The 25,405-nt window shown below is 39.6% G+C and overlaps 1 protein-coding gene across 1 annotated transcript in view; it reads right to left on the bottom strand.

Moving 5' to 3' along the window:
- Positions 1-811: 811 nt before the first annotated feature.
- The window catches only part of cabp7b (calcium binding protein 7b), a 31,188-nt gene continuing 6,594 nt past the window's right edge, over positions 812-25,405 (bottom strand). The window contains exons 2-5 of the mRNA XM_071522406.1: positions 3,128-3,271; positions 2,750-2,862; positions 1,050-1,197; positions 812-939 (exon numbers count right to left, since the gene is read on the bottom strand). Of these exons, the coding sequence (XP_071378507.1) occupies positions 812-939; positions 1,050-1,197; positions 2,750-2,862; positions 3,128-3,271 (533 nt within the window). The remainder of the gene's footprint in view (positions 940-1,049; positions 1,198-2,749; positions 2,863-3,127; positions 3,272-25,405) is intronic.

Genomic DNA, 25,405 nt, shown 5'->3' with positions numbered 1-25,405 from the left:
TGGGTGCTTAAATAAAGTCAAGATCTGAATTGAGCCTGTTGTGAACTGGATGTGAAATTGTGCTGACAACAAATCTTCACTAAATAAGCAGAGAGACTATAAAGGCATACAGGCTTTGGATAGCCCATTCATTTACGCTCGTGTTTTTTTCAAAATGTGAATGTTAATTTATGCACTGAAATCTACTACCGCAAATGCTTAGGGTATAGATACATTTAATGCGGTCCATTGAATTTGATATGTAGTCAATCAACATTTTAGTTCACAAAGTCTGTTTTTTTCATTACTATTACTTACATTATTATTGGGTGCCTTCCAAATGGCATTGTACTGATTTGATGCCACATACCACTGATTATTTTTATACATTAGAAACAGCATAACTATTAATACAGTGCATATATTGCCATCATCTACAGTCCGCCTTACTATCTAATATCTTAGAAAACAATTTTAATATTATATAATGGGACATTACTAGTTTTGGATACTTATCAGCCCTTAAAACATCTTTCTTTCTTTCTTTCTTTTATTACTTCTGTTGCACACCAAAAACGTTTTTTCCAAACAATATGATATACTATGTTTAGTGGTTCACATGGAACAACAGACTTTACAACCATTTGTCCATTATAGAGAGAATGTGTTATAGTGTCTGGTCATTGCGAGTCAACTGGATCTCGGGCCAAAATGGTTATTGAAAACTTATTGAAAACCAAAGACGACAAGATATTTTGGTTAAGGTTTGCTTCTCAGTCTCCATCATTATATCCTTTTTGTAACTGGCTGGAAACTGTGCTGGGACCATTCTTTACTTCATTCCTCTGCGCAGCATCTGATTTGCTGCAATGAGCATTACGCTGATGATAAATGCAATGGCGAAGGCACAAATCAGGCTTTTCCGCACGCATGTGTGTTTCACCTGTTGTGTTGGGCTTGCTGTGGAGAGATTTAGAGAAACATATTAAAATGTACAGTGTGTGAGTATTTTAATAAAGTTTGAATAGTTTCTGAATAATGTTTTGAACAAAATATTTTATGAAACATACTATCAATATCCACTTGGCACTCCGGACTGTTCAGGTGGCTCTCCTCAGTCATAATGATATTCTCAATGTCTTTCATAGTGAGGTGGTCACAGAAGGTGTCGTAAAGCAGGCTCTTAAGCTCATCCACAGTCAACTTCTGCATGTCACACTGGGATATCAGAAAACACCAAGAAAAATTAGTAAGGTAAGGCACATAAACCACAGGTCAGCAGTTCTCCACTTGCACAATGTAGTGTGACGTATATCCATTTTACGAACTGCACGTCTGTTTACTTCCAGTCAACCTGCTGTCAACTCTACAGTAACGTTACCTTCGCCTCCACCTTACAGTTACTTCACAGTTAATTTTGCACATATTGTTAATAGTATTTACCGTTCGTTTTTGTATATAGTGTTTTTAGCATTTTTGATCATTTTGATAATCACCTCAGTGTCTTAGATAACCGTTAGCGACGTTAGCCAGTCACTCAGTGTAGCACCAACGCTGATTTTCACAGCTTTAACGTCAGCTTTAACGCTATGGCTCTTTTTTACACTCGGTGCTTGGAAGAGCTGCCAAAACTGAAAGTGACTGACATACACCGAAAGCGAGCAGTAAATCTCCGACCTCATTGCTGGATAAGGGGTTTAAATTGTATGTGTCCAGCTATATCTTCAATTACGAAGTTGAGTAACGTTAATGTAACTTAAACATTAGCTACCACGGACAAATTAGTCTTGGTGGCTTTCAGTTTGAATCTTTCATGTAAGGTTATACTCATATTATTTTGTGTCTGGACAGTTTCGAACAAAGACAAGCTGTCAGGGGAAGTCAGCGTGAGAGCTTGTTGCTACAGATCGATGAAGAAGAATGAGAAGCCGCACAGTTTGAGAGTAGGGTGAAATCTAGGGAGACTGATTGTTGCTTAGAGTCAGTCAAGTTAACAGTTACAACTTGTGACAGCTTGTCTTTGTTCGAAACTGTCCAGACACGTGTACGTCAGTCACTTTTCAGTTTTGGCAGCTCTTCCAAGCACCGAGTATAAAAAAGAGCCATAGCGACCTAACGTTAAAGCTGTGAAAATCAGCGTTGGTGCTACACTGAGTGACTGGCTAACGTCGCTAACGGTTATCTAAGACACTGAGGTGATTATCAAAATGATCAAAAATGCTAAAAACACTATACACAAAAACGAACGGTAAATACTATTAACAATATGTACAAAATTAACTGTGAGGTGAAGTAACTGTGAGGTGGAGGCGAAGGTAACGTTACTGTAGAGTTGACAGCAGGTTGACCGGAAGTAAACAGACGTGCAGTTCGTAAAACGGATATACGTCACACTACATTGTGCAAGTGGAGAATAGGCTATGGTGTGAGTATTCAGCTGGCAATGTGTTTCATAATGATCACAACACTGGTGTAGTCTCTCATGGCTATTTAAAAAAAGAGAACTTTAATGTGTTAGGAAAACACAGAGAAGCAATTATGAATATAATGCATGATTGTTCTGTTGCTTAAATGACTATTTCACTTCTATTATGTTTGCATGGTAATTTTAATTACAATACTTGGCTGATTATCACAAAATGTCATAAAAGCCCTCAGGAAAATCATCTTGCTCAAAAAGGAAAGATAATAGAATAGTTAACTCTGATAAAGGAAAGAGGTATAGACTTGATTGATAATGATGACGATGATGATGATTGATGATATATACCTTCCAAAACACAGAATCAAAGTCTGCTCCATGGAACTTATCAGGCATTCCAGCGGCAACAAGTTTTGGCCCAAGTAATGTGACAAATTCTTCAAAGTCAACCTGACCATCACCTGATAAAGCAGGCAGAGATACAAACATGTCATTGTATAGTCCATATATTAGATTACTTTCAGCAACCAGACAAAACATCCATAGTAGGTGTTCTGACATCAGCCATGTAGTCAAGGACCTGTGTGTGTGTGTGTGTGTGTGTGTGTCTACCTGCTTGTGCACTGTGTGAGCTTGTTGACCCACAGAGAGAGAGAGGGAGAGAAAGAGAGACAGAGAGAGAGAGAGAGCGAGAGAGAGAGAGAGAAAGAAAAGATGCTAACTTACCGTCCATGTCAAGTCTTTGGATGATGACCTCCAGCTCCACCTCATTGGGCATGTATCCCAGCGACCGCATGGCCACCCCCAGCTCCTGCTTTGAGATGAACCCATTCCCATCTCGGTCAAACACTTTGAACGCCTCACGGATCTCTGTGGGAAGAAGGAGGGCAATAACTCAGGTAAGAGAGGGGAGGGTAGACGCGTAGTAACAACCTTTGGGAAATAATCCATAAACATATTGCCATTCGGCTCGTATCCTCACCCTGCAATACAGTATTCTGTTTGAAGTGGTAAAAAGGACAGTTGAACATCAAAGGCTCAGATCTTCAGTCCTTCTGTTTGATGTAGATATACATACTCAAAAATATGAAACTCTTCAATATTCACTATAGTCAATATGCACAGTAATTATGTGTTATTCTGATTATTGTGTTAGTATGTGTAATTTGTATTATGACTGACAATTAAGTCAAGATTTGTGAACATGAAAATCACTGAAAGAGAAAGCTGTAAGAGGAAACCAGTAGCCTACTCTAATCTGTGATCTTTTAAGTGGTCTTTAAGACAAGACGAGATGAGATAAGATAAGAGGAAACTTAGGATACAGCAGGGAGAATACAAATAGTATTAGCAAATGGCTTTATATAAAAGACCCAGTTGCAACTGACAATTCCAACATGAGAGCATGTTAAGTAGAATTTACTGTGACTGAGACTAAAAAAATGAATGTAGAATATGTACAATATGAAAACACACCAAAAATATAAAACATATTCAGTATGAAATAATTAGAAAAGAGAGGAGAATGACATGAGACCACGAGGAAAACATATGTGAAATTACAACATATATACAGACTTTTTCTGTCTTGAAGAGCATGTGAACCTCTGGGATAATGATTTGTATGAAAGGGAGTAATTGGAGTTATGTATTCTAACCAATGTGATGACATTCAGGTGCAGGAGGCCCCCAGCTCTACTAAAAAACCCACAAAGTTTGGTTACCAACACTCTGCTCTTCAAAACAAAGATCTGCTGAAGTGAAACAAGCTCTGATCAAAGCTTTCAGAAGACTTCAGAAGAAGAGTTGCTGAGGCTTATAAGGCTCATAAGGCTTCTAAGGGCTAAAAAAAACCCCATCTGTAAAGACTTGGGCCTCTACCAACAGATCTGCAGGCATCTCTTGCACTTGTTAATGTCTGTTTTCATGAATCCACATTAAGAAAAACACTGAACAACAATGGTATTCATTGAAGGATATAACAGAGTAAAACATTGCTCTCCAAAAAAACTTTACCAAAGACTCCCTGGATATTACACAATGCTTCTAGAACAATGTCATAGATACCCTTTTAAAAATTAGAGACAGAGACAGGTTTTCGAAACAGGCTTTGCTAAGGCCTTACACACACCTGATGTCACAGCCAATTTAGATGGTCCCAGACAAATTTTCAAGATCGGAGTGAAAAAGGCATGTCGAGACTTGCATAACGTGAGAAGGTCAGCATGCCATGTCCCGATCTCCCGATGCAGTCTGGGACGTCCTGATCATTTTCAAATATGTTTGATATTTTTGTCATTGCTCTTGTAGTGTGAGTGCAGTACAACAAGGGATTTGTCACATTGGCCAATTAGATTGCAGCAGCATATGTCATCACTCTGTTTACTGCAAAGCACACATGGGAAATATGGCGACAAAGAAACCCAACCATCTGCGCCCAAACCCTAGTCTTCTTCTTCTTCTTCTCCTTCTCTTCATCTGCACATATGAATGTACAAACACAGATTGCGGCCAGTTGCTGTTCATCCATTGTTGTTGTTGTTGGCGCTAACACTAATGGCCCATTTGGCTTTCTGTCTTGCAGGCTCTAGTCCCACGAGGCAAGACCTGCTAGACTTCAACATCTTGTCAAATCCTGTTTGAAGTCTGGCCCGCATGAGACTTTGCAGTCCCTTGTCGTTGACTCTTGTAGTGTGCAAACTCACGTTGTTGCCTCATCCTAAATTGTGTGCACTGTTTTGATGCAAGATGGGATTTGGTAGCTCGGTAAATGTGAGATGTCCTGCAACAGTCGTGTAATGTGCTTCTGGCATAATACTGATCATCTGAGGAGCTGTAAGTTAAAAGGTCTGAAGGGCATTTTTGTAACACAGTATTTCCCCTATATGTAGGCTATTGAAGCCTGGCACACATGCTTTACCTCTCCTCAAGAGATTACATAGGTCAGCAATGAGCATTTAAGGCCACACAAATATTTTAATCCTCTCCATAAAACCATAAGACACTTGCCTCCTTCTCTTATCCACTCTGTTGAGCACAAACGTCTGCAGCTCTTTCGGACGAAAGAACTGCCAAAATAGTGAGAGATGCCAAACTGCATTGAGAAGCAACTATTAGGGCTGGCCTTTCAACACAATTTATTTCAATAATAATTTTAATTAATTTTAATTTTAATTTTAATATTTTTTTACACCATTAACTGTATCATTAGTTTTGGTGTGAATATGGTCCATATTTTTTTAAATAGCGTGCCAAACTATCAAAACATCTCCTCACTTTCAGCAGTATAGTGCAGATTCACCTGGAATTCTTAAAGGATAAGTTTGGACCTACATATAATTTATATCTTACTTGTAGCAGAGAATATTGGCTCCTGAGTCAGCTGTTGGTTGACTCAGGAACTCTTGCTGTTAACAATGAGTCCAAATGGGGGTAGTAACTAAATACCATCAGTACCTATTTTGTATAAACCAAGTAACATAATCTAGAAATGCTGGTCTAGCATTTTTTTCTTAGTTTTTGAAAAATGGAAATGGAAACTTGCTAAACAAATAAACTACTTTGGTAAGGTCCTATTTGATATTTCAGTAACGCTTTATTTTACAGCCCACTAATTACGATGTAACTAGTTTGTAATTATGGGGTACTAATAAAATAACAATGCTGTAGTTACAGAGTAACAAAACAAGAAGTCCGGGAATTAAGGGGTAACAATTTTGTAATTATGAGAGACTTATAAGGTAGTTATGGTGTAACTGTTTTCGTAATTACTGCATACTTAGAAAATAATTACAGGGTACAATAATGTAATTGGGGGGGCTAAACAAATGTTATCGGTGCTTAAAGGTTCATGGACTGGAAAAAGGCCATTGTAAAGTGCTACCCATGTTTCTATTAACTAAATGGGTTGATGCAGGTTGTTCTGGAAAAAAAAAATTCTACACCTGAAAAGCTGAATTGAAGATGAATAGCTTTTCTTTTTATTTTCCTAAAGTATCCCCTCACATATGATAGCAGGTAGTAGTAATAGGTAATAATAATATATAGTAGTAATAGTAGTAGGTAGTAGTAAGATTACAGTGAGCTAACTTGTGGCTTAAAACAGTGAAAGTGTAGTAGGAACTAGAAAATTTCAGGAAATTTTGAGTGTGCCTGCTGCTTGGTGCGCATCTCCATCCCTCGCACACGCACAAACACAAACAGTATGACAGTATTAAACAGTATTAACTGTCGACCTAGCCAATCACGGGCAGGTGTGACAATTTCTGCCCAGAGACCGAGTCACTAGTTGCTATGGATACAGGCCCCCCTGTGGCGGGAAACTTTGAACTAATGTTTCATTAGCACTCACAATAAGCCAAGACTGTCCGCGAACAAATCCCTGTATCTCGAAAAGTAAAGCTTGCATCGAAAATGTTTTTTCACTTTGAGCGTCCCAAGACTTCACTGGCGACACTGATGTATGACATGTGTCTGTATGATTTAAACTAAAGGAGCTGTGATAAAATATAAATCACCTTCTTTTCTTCTTCTCACTCTGGGTTTGAGCGGTCAAATTACATGGAAGCGGATGGGAGTGTCGGACAGCACTCCCTGCCCTTTCGGGCGATTTATTCAAAAACCGTGGGTCCTATTTCAATGGAAGTAACATTGGGTGAGAGAGGACAAAAATCCCTACAATTTGGTGTATAAATCTTGCTTGTAGAGTGGAAGCTGTGGGACTAAGATGATAATGTTTGGAAGATTTCTGATCAAACTTGAAGGCGTGGAGCTAGAGTGTGTGACGACATCACGTGCTCTAGGTCTGAACATTCCGCGCAATACACACCCATTATAAAATCTGAAACTGTCCAAAAGTCTTATAAAACGTAAACTGCGATTGCGTAAAAACCGTAGTAGCTATTGAAAAGTGTCTTTAGACCAACAGAGTTCAAAGTCTTGTGACCCGTGTAAACTTTTAATCATGTTTCTGCGACAAAGTATGACCAAGTGGCGTGGCTCTAAAGAGGGGCCAGTTTGATGAATTTCTGCGATTTTTTTTCCGATTCTCCATTCATTTCAATGGGCCGAAAATCGCACGTTTTCGCACTTCGTGCGAAAACTTTACGTACAATCTCTAAGAAAAGTCATAGCACTTGATTCCCGATCAAGGCGCACGTTTTGATGTATTTTGAGGGGTGTCGCGGCTACGCTGCGAGACTAGTTACGCGCCGAAGTTTTGCAAGGAAGAATAATAATAAGTATGAGCAATATTAAGAGTGTGCTCCTTTGCATTGCAAAGCAGGCACACTAATAAGTATGAGCAATAATAAGAATGTGCTCCTTTGCTTTGCAAAGCAGGCACACTAATAAGTATGAGCAATATTAAGAGTGTGCTCCTTTGCATTGCAAAGCAGGCACACTAATAAGTATGAGCAATATTAAGAGTGTGCTCCTTTGCCTTGCAAAGCAGGCACACTAATAAGAGTGTGCTCCTTTGCATTGCAAAGCAGGCACACTAATTAACTGTCGACCTAGCCAATCACGGGCAGGTGTGTTTTTGCAAGGAAGAATAATAAAAAGAAAAATAATAAGTATGAGCAATAATAAGAGTGTGCTCCTTTGCATTGCAAAGCAGGCACACTAATAAGTATGAGCAATATTAAGAGTGTGCTCCTTTGCCTTGCAAAGCAGGCACACTAATAATAATAAGTATGAGCAATATTAAGAGTGTGCTCCTTTGCCTTGCAAAGCAGGCACACTAATAAGAGTGTGCTCCTTTGCATTGCAAAGCAGGCACACTAATTAACTGTCGACCTAGCCAATCACGGGCAGGTGTGACAATTTCTGCCCAGAGACTGAGTCACTAGTTGCTATGGATACAGGCCCCCCTGTGGCGGGAAACTTTGAACTAATGTTTCATTAGCACTCACAATAAGACAAAACCGGTCACTCAACAAATCCTTGTATCTCGAAAAGTAAAGCTCGCATCGAAAATGTTTTTTCACTTTGAGCGTCCCAAGACTTCACCGGCGACACTGATGTATGACATGTGTCTGTATGATTTAAACTAAAGGAGCTGTGATAAAATATAAATCACCTTCTTTTCTTCTTCTCACTCTGGGTTTGAGCGGTCAAATTACATGGAAGCGGATGGGAGTGTCGGACAGCACTCCCTGCCCTTTTGGGCGATTTATTCAAAAACCGTGGGTCCTATTTCAATGGAAGTAACATTGGGTGAGAGAGGACAAAAATGCCTACAATTTGGTGTATAAAGCTTGCTTGTAGAGTGGAAGCTGTGGGACTAAGATGATAATGTTTGGAAGATTTCTGATCAAACTTGAAGGCGTGGAGCTAGAGTGTGTGACGACATCACGTGCTCTAGGTCTGAACATTCCGCGCAATACACACCCATTATAAAATCTGAAACTGTCCAAAAGTCGTATAAAACGTAATCTGCGATTGCGTAAAAACCGTAGTAGCTATTGAAAAGTGTCTTTAGACCAACAGAGTTCAAAGTCTTGTGACCCGTGTAAACTTTTAATCATGTTTCTGCGACAAAGTATGACCGAGTGGCGTGGCTCCAAAGAGGGGCCGATTTGATGAATTTGTGCGATTTTTTTCCCGATTCTCCATTCATTTCAATGGGCCGAAAATCGCACGTTTTCGCACTTCGTGCGAAAACTTTACGTACAATCTCTAAGAAAAGTCATAGCACTTGATTCCCGTTCAAGGCGCACGTTTTGATGTATTTTGAGGGGTGTCGCAGCTACGCCCCGAGACTAGTTACGCGCCGAAGTTTTGCAAGGAAGAATAATAATAAGTATGAGCAATATTAAGAGTGTGCTCCTTTGCATTGCAAAGCAGGCACACTAATAATAATAAGTATGAGCAATATTAAGAGTGTGCTCCTTTGCCTTGCAAAGCAGGCACACTAACTAGAAAATTTCAGGAAATTTTGAGTGTGCCTGCTGCTTGGTGCGCATCTCCATCCCTTGCACACACACAAACACAAACAGTATGACAGTATTAAACAGTATTAACTGTCGACCTAGCCATAATAAGTATGAGCAATAATAAGAATGTGCTCCTTTGCCTTGCAAAGCAGGCACACTAATTAGCAATTAAATAGATGTTAATAATAATAATTTTAAAAAAATACGGTATCTTAATACAAATTCCAAATATTCAGTCATGTGTTTTTTAATCATGTGTACTTTATAAACCATGTACGAAGTGAGACATCTCTGTCATCAAAGTTTACTGGAGCCTGAGCTTCATCCCATGAATCACAATGCAGCTGGACAGAATGCTGCAGAGTTCATAGAATTTAGAATGTCAGTGTCATAAAGGAGCGATTGACCTCAACACAGAGTCAGACTCACAGTTTCATCTCTGATCGGTGTTCACCTGCAAATTGAGAGAGAAAACTCACGTTGCATTCATTTGGAGAAACATCAACAATATCTACCTTTTAGAAAGGAAAACATGGAGAGTGATTTCCATCTTGGTAAGCCACATGTATTTATAATTTTATTATTTAACAGGAAAAGATTAGTACAGAGGATTTTGCTGAACAGATAAAACAAGAGACAGACAGTCAGGATAGACTAGTTGTTTGTGTTGATTTGCATTTGTGTCCACTTCTTCCTTAGTGTGATTTACATTCTAAATTCACAGTTAGATTTGTTGTTGAAATAAAACTATGACGAAAGGCATAAGATGAAGCTATGATGAAGCATGTTGACCTTGAATGAAGCCACATCAGGCGGCCTCATGGTTATTTGATTATTAAGATGTTGCCGTTGCATTTCTTTCACCATCAATGCAAATGGTCGCTCAACTCAATGCCCTTAATGACGATCGCCATGAAAACATCAACTGCATGGTTGCGAAAGTCCTGAAAAAGGAGCATTATCTTTATGCTGAAGCCTCTAGTTTCTCTGGAGTGACTGCCGAGCTCGACTGTGACCTTTCACCTCAGTCTGCTGTTGGTCTCAGCTCCAAACCTGCTTGTGGATATATTGAGGCTCTCAATATATGGGAACCAATAGCCAGCACAGCTTCATCAGCATACAATCTTCTCTTGGATGTGGACAAAGGAGACCTTCCTCCCACAGAGAAAGAGTCTCCTCTCATGACCGAAGTCACAGCATTAGGTAATGCCGGAGCATCCATCCACCCAGCTCAGCATGTTGAGGCTCAGTCCAACCTGCTCCGCCTTGTTGAGGCTCCATCCCATGAGGCTCCAACGACTGATGACTTCAAAATCATTGAGAGACTGTGGCAGCTTCAGCAACCCCCCTTGGGTTTTGACGATGACTACCACCTGGAGGCAGTTGGAAAGAGATACCTCTATGCTCCCCCATGTGACACATCTGGATTTGTGGCTGACTGCTGCTCACCCTGTGGATCTACTCTGGACTGCCTGGATGAGTGGGAGCCACTGGTCAAATTCCACTTTGATTTGAAGGAGGAGGGATTTGGTGAGGAGCTCCTCTACGCTTCATCACATCTCTCTAGATTTGTAGTTGACTGCTCCCCACAGCATGGGCCGACTCTGGACCAGCTTGACAAATGGGAACCTGTTGTCAGCAGCACTGATTCTCACCTGATGCAGTTCCTCTCAGTCCTCCTGGAGGAGGAGGAACCTGGAGAAAAGCACATCTATGCTTCCTCAACAGTGAGTTCTACATTTATGGCTGCCTGTGCTGCACACCATGCCCCTACTCAAGATCATCTTGATGAATGGGAGCCAATCGTCAAAGCTGATTCTAAACTGATGCTGTTCCTCCAGGACTTGCAGAAGGAGGACAAACAATGTCCTTTTATCATCAAGACGGAAACGGTCGACTCTTGTGCCCAGACTGAGGCCGCTGCTGAAAGCTGTCACCGTCCTGCATCAACCTGAATGTTGTGAGGGAACAAAAGTCACTGTCCTCTCTGCTGGACGTGACAATATCTCCACCTCAGAGGAGGCTCTCCCTGTCTCTCTTGCTGAATATACCCTAATTCACCCGCTTAAGGAAGGATCAACCAACCTGCTTCAGGAGTCCCAGGCTCCAGCCATCCAGGTTGAGGTTGAATCTCCACCAAGCCTTGTGGTTTAAACTGTAAAGGACACCGAGGATCTGTCCTGTCTGACCCTGGAAAAGACACTTTCACCCGTCCAACTGGACAAACCTACAGTGCCAAAGACAGCCTGTCGACAAAACCAAAGAAGAAGAAGCGTGGCTTCTTTTCTTGGCTATCCCGCATATTCTGGAGGAAGAACAAGAAATCTGCTGACAACATGGCTGCAACAGCAGAGACGCCACTCCAACAGACCTGCCAAACAGAAGGAGATGAGCCAAAGCCCTGCTTGAGCACCCTCTCACCTGCAGTCCACTTCTGAACTCCTGTCATCTTCCTATCCACTTTACACAATCGAACAACTGAATAATTTTATTTGAATACATTTATTTGCACACTACTGTTATAGTGTTTTTGTGCATTTCTTCAAAACACACCTTTATTCCTACAGTTACCTGTAGCCTAAAGCAGTGAAAGTGTAATGGAATTAGTAAATATATGTTGGCCATTAACATTTTCTATCCCTCTATTGCTAACAATATAATCAATACTATAATTCTAAATGTGGCTGTTTTTTCCACTGAGAGTCCATTTTGCTTTTAATGTACCACTTGTTTTCTGTAAAAACAAAAAAACAAACAAACAAAAACACATGCCCCACATTAAATACAGTTTAGCAGAAAGTCACATACGTCCATCTGGTAATTGATGTTAGGAGAGGAGAAACTAGACCAGCTGTTCGGTGACATTTCTATTACAATATAGCATACACAAAAAATATGGAACTTCAACACACAGTGACAGACTTAACTGAACATACAAGAGCTTTATTGAATGTAATATACAGTATGTTAAGATGAAATATCATATATCTCAATTTTATAATATAAAATGTAAAATAATCCTTTTATAAAACAATATAGGCTAAATACTTACTCCATAACTACAGGGAACAAGCACAGATAACATTTGTTTTGTCCCCCCTACTTACGTTATTGTACCCTGTAATTATTTTTTAAATATGCAGTAATTACAAAAATAGTTAAACCATAACTACCTTATAAATCTCTCATAATTACAAAATTTTTTACCAATTAATTCCCGGACTTTTTTGTTACCCTGTAGCTACAGCATTGTTATTTTATTAGTACCCCATAATTACAAACTAGTTACACCATAATAGCGGGCTGTAAAATAAAGAGTTACCGATATTTCAAAGTCGTTCAATTTCATATTGCATTTCATGTTATACCTGGAATTTTCAGATTGGATTTCATATTCCTCACGGAGAGAGATCAGAAAAAAAAAAGTATATTGCATTTTCTCCCTTTAATGGGCGTATACATGCCACTGTACAAAACTCGAAAAACATCCAGTATGCTCCCAGGGGAAGCATACCTACAGACCCCACTAGCAGCTCTGTGGAAGTGCCCTTTTAAAGATTATTCCAATGCCAGTTCTGTTTCATTACACAGTTCATAGTGAAAAGAGACAGAAAAGATTAGAGAGAGGGGATGTAACAAACAAGAAAGGTTCCAGGCCGATTGCAAACTCAAGAGGTATTTACATGGTAGGCGCTTTTGCCAACTGAGCCACCATGACAGCCGCGAAGTTGCCTTTTTTGAGAACCAACCTGAAGCCAGCCATTCATGCAAGACTTCCCAAAAATATAAATGAATAGAAACTGTTTTGTTCCTTGGAGGGATGAAGCAGAGGTTGATGGAACCCCTATAGCTGCATCAGCTCACCAAAGAGGGAATGGGAGGTGTTGTTTAGGATGGAGTTCAGCTTAGTCCTCCTCCTCCCCTCTGCTCCTGCCTGAGGGTCAGCCCAATGACAACGCTGGCCTTTTTCATCAGTTTGTTAATCCTGCATGCATCCTCTGCCTGATGCTGCCTCCCCAGCACACTGCTGAGAACAGTGTGCTGTTTACCACTGATTGGTAAAACATGTTGCGTAGTCTGTTGCATATATTGAATTAAGTAGGCTGGCATCCGATGCCAGTGCCTACGTCATTCAGGTAAGGTAGTTGCAGTACCACAGCCGGCTGCTAGCTAATGGTGCAGTAAGGTCATTTTCCCCATAGAGAACCATTGTAAATAATTATTTTCAGAAAACAAAATGGAAAGTACTTAACTAGTAGGCAAAGGTACTGATCCATTTTTCTTTCAAAAATTACCTTAACTTTGACAATATAGCTTCACTTGTTACTCCATTCTATTTTTGACTTTTCCTGTTTACCTTCTCGCCACTAAAGCAAAGAGAGATAAGCGTCCAAAAAGTGTAAAGGACGTCCACAGACAGACACTTAAGCCAATCCTATGATTTCAGATTGATGAAAGGAAGTGACCAAGTATGTTGTTGAGGAAAACAAATCAGAATTGGATTTGTTGTTGTGCTGGTGTGTTTTTTCCTTACACTCTTCTGTAGACTAACTCTGGGATGCCACCAGAGAAAACAGAATATTGTGAAATGTTTAAAACCATTTTTCTCACTTTTCACTTTTAGATACATGACAGATTAAAAGACTCATAACTTTTGATCTGACAGAGCTATCTCAGTCATTCAAAAAGTTATACACAGGGGAGAGTTTATAGTTTTCGGAAATATGAAAAAATAAACATGTCAAAGCTTCACCATGTAAAGGGATTTTGCAGGCTCTCCAAACAAGAGAGCTGCAAACAACACATTATTCAGGTGTTATCACAACATTGCTGTGTGGGCGAGTGCACCACTATGTGACTGAGAGGAGGAAGAGAGGAGAACGAGGAGGGCAAGAGATTGGCAGGTCTGCATCAGCCAAGGGATGTACAATACATGATTGGTTTCACTGCACGTCAACAAGTTATTGAACATTTCTTTTGAAAATATATTTTCCACTTCCCTGTCCCTTCTCCAGAAGCTCATCTGTCCAGTTGCATCAGTCGCAGTGTTTGGAGTGTTGGAGTGTTTTTTTTTCCTTCTGAAGTGGCACTTCTAAGACTGGTCAGAGGCAGTCGTTACCTACGATCATTTTTAAGAGCGTCTTAAGATGCTTTTCAGAAACACTTCACAAACTAGGCAAACAAGGCTTCATAAGATTGATGCTATGATCATCTTAGCCTTAAAGCAATCTTCCACTTAGTTATGCAACATGATCTCACACAAATACGTGAAATGAATATCTAAAATGGCGATTTATGTGCTGTGGACACGTATTATGGGAAAATAACGTTTCTCCACCACAATTACATTCCCCCTGCAACTAATTTAAATACGTTCCTCCACCATGAATTTAAATACGTTTCTCCGCCACAAATTTAATTATGTCCCAAAAGTTGGTTACGGTTAAATTTAGGCAAGTAAAACGACTTTGGTTAAATTTAGGCAAGTAAAACAAGTTTGGTTATGGTTAGAGAAATGGTTTGGTCATGGTTAAATAAGAAAAACGTTCGTTAAAAATTAAAAGGGTGAGGGTTTCGCCGACATCGAAGGCAAACGTATACGCCCTTACTTTCCACTGTGCTACTTCAATGTGACACTGTGTCCTGTTTATAGTCGTGTCTCCTTCACATAACCGTTTTGTGCTGGGAAAACGTATATGTAACACGTTACGTTCCACCAACACGTAATTTGCAGTCGTGATCATTTCACGTTTTTCTGTGAGATCAGTCTGTAGTTATAACATGGGGGTTATTCAGTGTGTAGTGTTCGGATTTTTACTTCCCATGCATTTGAACAAGGCCACAAAAATAGCCTGAAAACTGACATTTAACACATTCGTGAACAGATCCGACAACAGATCCCACTACAGTGATTTTCAATTGACAGATATTTCATGTAAATTAGTATGGATATTGGATATTGTCACAGTGTCATAAAGTTGTAATGGAGATGCTGATCTTGACTATTTATATTCACAGCAATAGTAGCATGTGAATTCTGTTTTACTTTGTTCTCTTCTACCCTGCCGGTTGCACCAGTGAGACATCAATTCAACGGTGTGCGGCCAACCTTTGTTAAAAGCCACAGAACTTGAATGAAATTGTAGTCAGAGTTTTCCAAAGATATCAAATGTGTCATGGTAAATTACAGGGAAATGTGTATAAAATGATGCACAAGACATCTAGATCTTTTCCATTTGCTGCAGCCATAACAAAATGGCAGCTTGGGTTTGAATATTTCAATATAAGCGTGCTATGGCTTCAATGAAGCGTTGGAACAAGCAGATACAGAATATTGTCGTAAAGTATGGACAAAATGTTCTTTCTTTGAAGCTACTTTAAGGGGAAAATCTGGTTGCAGGGGGTTAAAGGCAAATTCCACTCAAATTCACATAATTGAATTGACAGCCTTGGACAGACCAATCAGTATTTGTGAGCATGTGATGTCATACTGATGTACATCTTGGAACTGCTTTATTGGCAATTGGAGACTACCTTAGTGGACTCATCTTCTTTTTTTTTTTGTCTGATGTAGGTTTTTTTTAATGTATATATATATCTGAAGGAATTTTATATTACAACCACTTATTTATTTCCTCAGTCCATTCATATTTCAACCTGTTTATGGTGCGTAGATGCTGCAGAAAGCTTGACATGCTCCAAAAGTGTTTGTCATATTTTACATTGTTATAACCTAAGTATATAATTAACAGTAAAGCAGTTGAATACTCGTTCTCCAGCATGCAACAAAAATAGCAGTACTCTTACAGAGTTGCATAGCCTACCATTCATAAAATAATCAAAATTCAAAGAGTTCAGTACTTGACTAACAACCATCCCCTAGCAACCTCACACACACATACACACACACCGGTCCATTACAGTTCTCATCCCAATTTCTTAACACCACAACCACACACATCTTTCCTCAGTAAGTCCCCCCCACACACACACACATACTGTATGTGTGCACTCAGTGTTGTCATTGTGAAACTGTTGCCACATGTGTGGAAGCGTCCATATTTTGTAGCGTCCGTAACGTAAATTAGGAGACCTTAAAAGTAGCAAGAACATTTGTTGATCACATAATGCTTTGGTTAAAGTTAGCTTTGAGCGGCAAAGTTGGATACAGTCGCACTTAGTATGTGTGTGTAACATCAACTTTTCTGTACGTTATGGATGTGACATAGTTGTAGAATTTTTGTCAGGTTTACAAATTATGCATATATACTGCACATGGAAAAAAATTGAGTCAGTCAAGCCCTTTCCTTCAAGACAGTGCTTAAGAATAACCTTGAGTGTGGGGAAAGAAAGGGTCTAATGAGCCCTCTCTAGAAAAAATGTAAAACAGCTGTTGAAAAACAATTTCTGTCTTCATTGCTCAAGGTTAAAAGATACAATATCCTAAAAATATTGGTAAACTATAATGTATGCACCGAAATACAGCTCTTCAATGATAATTTTAAAAGTGAATTCGGGAACTCTGTGTGCCTCATCACACTGTTGTTCTAAAGGTAAATAATTATATGTGTGAAATTAGTTTAGATGAAGCGCTGATGGCACTCACTTGATCAATGGAAAGAAAAAAAATGTTGAATAGCACAAAGGAGAAGGAGAGACAACACCTTTCTTGTGTTAACAAAGAAAATACATGGAAATACTGGTATGTAAATGGTTTAAAAGCATGGGGAAAATGGTGGAAAATCCAATATGGCGGACACTGAAAGTGATATATGGGTTGGACTGAGTAGAGAGGGGCCATAGAAGCCAACCTGCCAAATATGTTCTCCTGTTTAGAAAAAATGGCAAAAAATCTTAATCCATTCCTGGTGTCCAAATGCTCAGTGCAATTACACATAGACTGTGTGTCTGTGCCCTGGCCCAGCTCAACTATGTAAAAAAACACATTGTCTACATCCCCTTTGCATCTGAAGCCACATCTGATAATCATGTGCACGTCCATGTATTGGACTTTCACATAATTTATGCTAATATGCAAACCAATTGATTTAACATGGGACAAAATCTATGTGTTGTAATGATTTCAGCACAAGAATGGTCTATGTGCAGGGCTTACTGTTGCACCATTCATTTCATTAAGTTTCATGATGACACTCATCTTTCTGTTTGCTAGTCTTTCTTTGGTTGTTTTAAATGCACTGGTTTTCTCTTGAGATATACTGCTGTTCACTTTTGCAACTTAGTAGACCAGACTGCATCAGTCTTTTATTGACGTTGTTGTGGACTGGATTCACTGTTTAGGAAGAGAGACTGGGCCACTGTGTTCCCTCTGGAGTTAGATTTTATCTTGTTGTAATATGAATCATAGAGAACAAATTCATTAAACTGTCAAATAAATAAAAGATTGGTGGTTGATTATGAATTTTAAAAAGAAATTTAAACTGTTACTGCTTTCAGAGGAGCTCAGGTCTCTTTCAAGAGACTTCACCTGCTGCTATAGTCCCTGCATAATTCGAACCGCATCTATAATGCAGGCTATGTTGTTGAGTGGGGACGATATGAATGCCACGGTAGCCTCTACAACACTGTTTGTAAATTTGTCATGCTTTCTTCTATGAGTGTGTGAGTGTGTGCCACTTCGTTTCATTCTCACATTTGCATTGCTGACCATCTCACATGATAGCAGCCTGCCCAGACTTGTTTAAGTCACAGAAATAAAACATGTTTGAATCTGTTTGTTTAATCATGGATACTCTGATGGATCTGATTGGGAGGCTCATAAATAGTTGTTGTTTAATGGATGCCAATAATTAATGAATCCCCAGAATGCACAAATACATACAAACTGGGATATCTATATAAATATTTAAGGGCTATAACAAATAATATTGTGTGCACTTGAATGTGAACTGTGAATATGAAATGAATATACCAAAGGAAGAGGATGCCATGATCAAGGGATATCTCCTCTCTATATCCACAGCTTTGTTTTTAGCCAAATAACATCAGCAGTTCAGATTGATCAAACAAGGTTTCATGAACGTTCAAATCTCATTGTTTTGATGATTATGTATTTCAAAAACACAAAATACATATATATTTTAATAACAAAATGTTTTTGCTACCAGCATTTTGTAATTTATTTTGATACCTTTGTCATAGGAGCGTTGGTAATTTTTTTAAATTGTTAAAGAACCTAGAATACATTTCCTGGAGAAAATGCGTGGGCTTGCTGTAGAGTTGCTAAGGTATTTCTAGGTGGTTGCTAGGGTGTACTAGGTGGTTGCTAGGGTGTTTCTAGGTGGTTGCTAGGGAGTTCTAGGTGGTTGCTAGGGTGTTTCTAGCTGTGTGTGCGTGTGTGTGTGTGTGCGCCTGGATGGTTAGGTTGTGCATGTGTGTCGCTATAGCTATGGCTGCAGTGAGATAGAGAGCTGCATGTGTGTCTACTAACGACTCTGGTCAGTGAGAAATGGCCCCACCGGCTCCTCTGGTCTCTCAATGATTGTGTATGTGAGTGTGAGGGTGGATTTGTACCAATGTGTAGTGTGTTGTGTGTGTGGCCTTCTATACACGTACTGGTACTGGCACATACTGGTAAACGTACTGGTACTCGTACTATATACGTACCAGTAGCTGTGTGTGTGTGTTTGTTTGTGTGTGTGTGTGTGTGTGTGTGTGTGTGTGCATGTGGTTGGATGTGTACCGATGTGTAATTGCTTGCAAAAAGTCCACTAAATATGTATAGGACAACCTTAATTGCTGGTGACAGGCAGATATTGTGACTATGATGAGCTTACCTATATTGACACAGGTTTATTTATTCTGTCAAGTGATGGTTATGATCTCTTCACTTGACCATGTGGTCAGCCTGTGCCTATCAACACAGGTAGTTGTCATGTAACAGCAAACCTGATTAACAGCTGTGTAACTGAGCAACCTTTAAATACCAGATCAACTCCTGATGAAGGCAGCATTGTCAGTTGAAATGTTGGTTTATGGAATGGCCAAATAAATCTGTGCATCGGCACTATGAGTGTGTGACTGCCTTTTTCTAAATAAGAATCGTTGTAGGCCTGCACCTCACCAATACGATAGGTGTCTGTTTTATTCCTTTTCTCTGACTTTCACAGATGTCCAGTGCATCCAGTGTTTACACATGGATAGGGCCTTAAGCACTGAGCTGTGCCATCTTTTGAACGATTTGTAGAACCAGATCATAGAGCCAACATCCTTCTGTTGTTGCTCCTGGTACCATGTGCCCTTTCCATCCTGGCGACACGTGCTGTGTCAGATGGACTGCCCAACTGGGGACTGTTGTGGGAATATCTTTGTTTTTGTTGTAAAATAATGCTTTGTTCCTTAGTGGTGTGACTATTTTTTTTTACTTTGGTGAAATATTTGCATAAGTACCATTTTTAGCACTCTTTCAGTTCACCAGGGCGGTGGCATCCAGCATTCCCTGCATTTCAACTGTTGGAAGACTGGGTCAACAGGCAACCAGATTACATAGAATTATATTACGATAAACTGTTTTTGGAGCAAAATTAGTATGACCAATTGATAAATTTTTGCCACGCAAGAGCAAAATGAAATCTTCACTAACAATTCCTCAGCAGGTTAGACCGACAGCTGCCAATGAAATCATGATCCTGAGTGTTTTCTGGAAAGCAAACAGGCTTGTTGATGTTTGTTTATTCTTCAACACACACCTGCATGGAGCTGTTTGTTTTAGATTATTTGATCAACTGTCAGATTAGCACCTTTGTCTTTCATCCATCATCTCAGAAAAGCAGGCATCCTCCTCCTTCTCAGCTCACAGTTTACTTGTCCTCTTTTGAATCAGAGATCCCATCAGGTTTGACAGAGACAAGGTCACACTGACCTGGCAGAGATTGAGCTCTGCTTGAAAAGAGAGAGCTACAAATCTCCCTTTACAACATTATCGCGTATAGGGGTGCATCCCAAAGCTCCAAAAAATCCCTCCTTTCCTCCAAAAACTGGAAATCGATGTTCGTGCCACCATGTTGCTTTCTGTCCCAATAGAGGAGGAGATGAGAGATGCTGCTCCTAAAGTATCGTCCCCAGGAAGTCGTTTAAATTTTTTTTTGTTTTTTATGGCGGGTTGACCTCACTGTGAACACACTGAGAATATGACATTGTTGACAAAGCTTGAAAACACTTGGCAGGGGAATTACCAGCTCATAAATGTGACCTACTGTTTAGACTATGTTAATTATCAAATGAACATTGGCAGGATGGCAGCACAGGCAAAATATGAATATAACATTCATATTTTGTGCTGTGTGTGCATAAACATTTTGGTTATGATATTTCAATAGCAATAGTTATGTTTCAATAGCAGATATCCATTTTTGATGATGAAGAAGCAAAGAAACAGTCCCAAATGGCCTTCGCTTTCCCTTACTCCCTCCTCTCCCCCACTCCATTCCACTCCAGGATTTGTGACGTAGCTTTGGGACGTACCCCATGTCTAGTGCCAGTTCATGTACTTCTGGGGCCTCATTTATAAAACTGTGTATAGATTCCACAAAAAAGGTTACATACATACAAAAGAGGTGCGTGCGGACAAAATTAACCTGATTTGTAAAACCGTACATACGCTTTCTGTCACACAATATAAAGATTGATGCCAAGAAGCATATTGCTGCACAGTGACACAGTATCGGTGCTACTGCTGGCAGCAAGGGGATACCAGAGCTCTCGATCCTGGACTAACATCTCACCTAGAAAATGGGGGAAACCCTAAGTAAAGGCATTCTGCCAGAAATAGAGGGTGACACTGAAATGGCATTAGAGGGAGGTGAGACTGCTGCCGGTGACCCAGATATCATAAATATGCCTTTTCTTTTTGGAAAGAGTGAACCTAACCACACATTCAAGTTGTTCATTCTCATTTTCATTCTCAGGTATCAGATAATGGGTGTGACGCACTGCAGAAATGTCTATCCTTACCAAGACTTCTCCTCTTACATTAAAAAAATCTTACTGATCTTGTTTTGAGAATAATTTACTTATTGAGCACTGTGTGTGTGTGAGAGTATTCAGATCATTTTAGTTATATCTTAAATTTAAACATTTTCAAACAAAAGCTGCATTCCTGTGAGAAACATACCGTATTGGCCTTTTTTCATGGTGAGATTTTCAAGGTGAGCGGGCTTGTTTCAATACCACACAGTGAATATCATTTTGTTAATCTGTTTGTTTTCAAAATCATACTTGTGACTCACCCAAAAAGTCACATCAATATCACATTTATTCCACATATTGCTGAAATGTCAATCTCAGTATTCTACATTCATTGACAAAAACAACAAAATGTAACTAACAACATATTAGGGATCAATTGTCTATTACCTCTCTACCGCAACACACACACACCATCACACACCCCCCACCCCCCAAAAGCTCACAATCTTCCATTTTTACATGCAGTGATATCATCAAGGTTATATTTTAGCAGAACATACACACTGGTTTTGACTCATTAAATACTATGATGTTCAACTAGCTTTTCAGCATCTATCAACTCAAATCAATAAAATGAGGAGTCTACCATTAAAATGTCTTTCATCATTCCAAAGACAGGTACAGTATCATTTACATCGATGATAATCACAGACTGCCCACTAATGCACTTATTACCATTACGAATAAGCAACTTGACAGAGACAACATGCTGTATTGTCAATCTCCAAGAAATCTCAAAATCTTTGTCTTAATGTAGTTGTCACCTGTGACTGGGGCCAATTATTTCTCATTCACGAAAATTGGATGTTCAGTGCCTTTTTCACTGTGACAACACTCAAGAAGCTGAATATGGTCCACTAGTGTTTACAGGATTTTTAAACTTCAATTTGGACGACAACTGCTCGAAAAACCAGTGTTGTGACTCAAATCTCAAGAACATGTGCCTTATCAAAGGGCCCAATGATTAAATTTGAGTAGGAAGATGCACCATATCCACCATATATACACTGTTTTTAGGGAAGTTGCTTAACTGTTTCAGATGCTCATCAATCATTATTTTGAGTCAAACAGGAGCAAAAAGTACCTGAGCTATCTCTATTAATTAAAGAATAAATAGAACATGCACATTTCCCTCGACACTGTTCAACAGAAAAGGCAATATCTTCAACAGTATTAACAACATTATAACCAGAAGATTGCTTCAGTTTGTTATCATTTGAGGCTAAGGTGCTGACACTGATAGGGCAGGACTTGTCTCGTATATCAAGAGGTGAATAGGGAAAACTCTGCATGGCTGAATTGAATGTGTCAACTCTATCTGCCATGACAGAATAAGATATTTTACTACACACTTAATTTCCATGGGGGCAACATCCCCAGGTGTATTGTCCTGTGGTGTTTGTTCGGTAAGGTCAAAGGCAGGCAAGTCACCAAGCTTCATTTTTCTGTTTTCTGTTTATTCCTTAGGTAGTTTTCAGTACAGTTTTCAAGAAGTCTGTGCTGGCCAACCGACCGACCGACTGACCAACAATACCATCCATAGAGCCCCTGCTGTCGCTTCCCTTGCCTATTTAAAACAAGCTACAGTACAATTGTCTGTCTTTGTCCGTCGACATAGACGATCACTGATATACATGATGATGACTGATTGACAGGAATATGTACACTATCGCCCAACCCTAGAGACTACAGGCCTAAACTTGGAAAATTTTAAAGTGATGTATCCAACCATGAAAGTGAGAACACCATATTCTACCACCATACCACCAGGGAGGAAGTGGTCTGCCTCCTTAATCACAGCCCACAGAGGCTGTATAACTAGGGGGTCAGGGATTGGCACGTGAACATGGAAACCAAGTGGCTGGCCGCAGTACTGCAGTCCTGCCCAAAAACAGTAGGCCTACTGTCATGCACCATACTGACTTTCTAAAATTTCTTTGTCACAGATAGACTCCCATACTAGTGATCTTTTCTTGTGAAATCCCACGATTACTAATGAAGCAATGAAAAATATTTGTGTTTGTGCTACTGTTGAACACTACCGCCACACGATGGAGCCCAAGCACTTGGAGGTTCACGTTTACGCACATACATTGATTTCCCAGTTTGGAGCCTCTGGAGGGTGAATTGCCTGGATTGTTAACGACATTACAGTACAAGTAAAGAGTGATGATGAACTAGAATACCTTCTGAACAAATTAATAATTACTGTAACAATAAGCTATACTTGTGTCATCATGCTTGATTATATCCTTGTCTTCCTTTAAACACTTAAGTATATTAGTTACAACCATGGATCCTACTGATAATAGTTCACAGCCATTGATCCTACTGATCCTAATGGTCAATTCACTTGTTTATTCTTGTGACGCTATCAGCTCTCCAGTGACCTTAGGATTTTGCTGAAAAGTAAATATTCATTAAGTATTCAGTGGTCAATTTCAGCAAAGCACACAACTAGATAAAGTAATTTTCTGAAGAAACTGTATGAGCTTGCTGGAAATGCAAAAAAGCAGGGTACTGTTTCTGCTTTGCTGAGGATATAAATATTTCAGCAGTGTACCCACTTTCTCATTACAACATTGAGGAGGATTACTGCTAAGGAGGTGGAGGAAGAGGTGAGTATTATAATTCTATTTGACTACAGGCCGAAATCTAGATAAATTAAAAAGTTTTTTCCCTGACAAAGGAAATGAACCCAGGTCACAGGAGCGAGAACAGCAAACACCACCAGGGAGCATACTAAAGGGTGTTACTAACTCACTTGGTTGTAGTCGTAGCAGTAGCATTACTCCTAGTAGTAGTAGTACTATTAGTTGTAGTAGTTTTAGTAGTGTAGTAGTAGTAATAGCAGTAGTTCTAGTACTAGCAGTGATAGTAGTAGTGTTAGCCGTGCTAGTAATTGCAGTAGCCTTGTAATAGTAGCAGTAGGCTAGCAGTAGCTGTAGTCTTAAAAGTTCAGTAGATATTCCTTGGTGTTTTCTTTGCATATTTAAATTTCCTTGATATTTGGTTATTTAAAATGTAGCCTAGCGCAAGGCTCTCAGGGTTTCCTGTAGCTCTTGACAAGCATAGATAGCTGCCTTTACAAAATAACACCCCATTTTGACTGTGAAACCTTAATCTCAAACTCCATTTTTTAGGCTATGGGTTTATTTTCATTGAGACCAAGTTGTAGTGGTAGAAGTACTCACAAATGTTCAGTAATAGTTATAGATTTTGTATTTGTGTATCTGAGACACTATGCCTAAACTTGGAAAGTATCCAACCTGGATCGCAGCCATGACAGCGCCGTATGCTACTGTATGCTAGGAGGTAGCATACTGCGTAATCAACTACCAGGTAAAATAGAAAACCAGCAGGGCTTTGGTGCTCGAGGACCAGGATTGAGAACCACTGACCTAAACAACCACTTGTCACATACTTGTCACATTAAGTAGCTGTTAAAAGGTTGACCTCACAGTCCCACCTGCATCAATTAACACCTGACAGGATCATTTGTTTACCCTCACAGCAGTGGTTGAAGACGGTGTCAGGTCCGTGGCAGTAGGAATGTCGCTCTCAATAGGCATATGGATTTCTCCAGACTTGGACCCCCCATAGAGATTGTTATTCCTGTTGGTGATACTGACAATGATCAGGGGTTAAATTGACGTTTCTGGGCGGTACCTTTTCTCCAACAAGTCCTCCAACCCGTACGACCACATAGGTCGTTTGTTCCTACCCTCTAATACGACCCACAGGAGCGTTTCCAACGTGATCTCACAAAAATCTATGAAATGAACACGACCTCGACAAATTTGAAAACGTTCCTCCACCACAAATTGAATTACGTCCCAAAGGTTGGTTAATGGTTACATTTAGGCAATTAAAACCACTTTGGTTAAATTTAGGCAAGTAAAACAAGTTTGGTTAAGGTTAGGGTTAAGGTTATGGTAAAGTTTAGGCAAATAAAACAACTTGGGTTATGGTTATGGTTAGGCAACTAAAACAACTTGGTTAAGGTTAGGAAAATGGTTTGGTCATGGTTAAATTAAAATTTTTTTTAATGTGACTCACGGTTGTATGTCCTTTAGAAACA

Source organism: Centroberyx affinis, unplaced genomic scaffold (assembly GCF_046629955.1).
Source record: "Centroberyx affinis isolate AG114_WGS23_722 - 3 ecotype Tasmania unplaced genomic scaffold, CSIRO-AGI_Caff_v1 ptg000087l_1, whole genome shotgun sequence".
In the NCBI taxonomy this organism is placed as follows: Eukaryota; Metazoa; Chordata; class Actinopteri; order Beryciformes; family Berycidae; genus Centroberyx; species Centroberyx affinis.
Note: the sequence above shows the minus strand (reverse complement) of the source record. Positions and strands in the feature narration are given on the sequence as shown.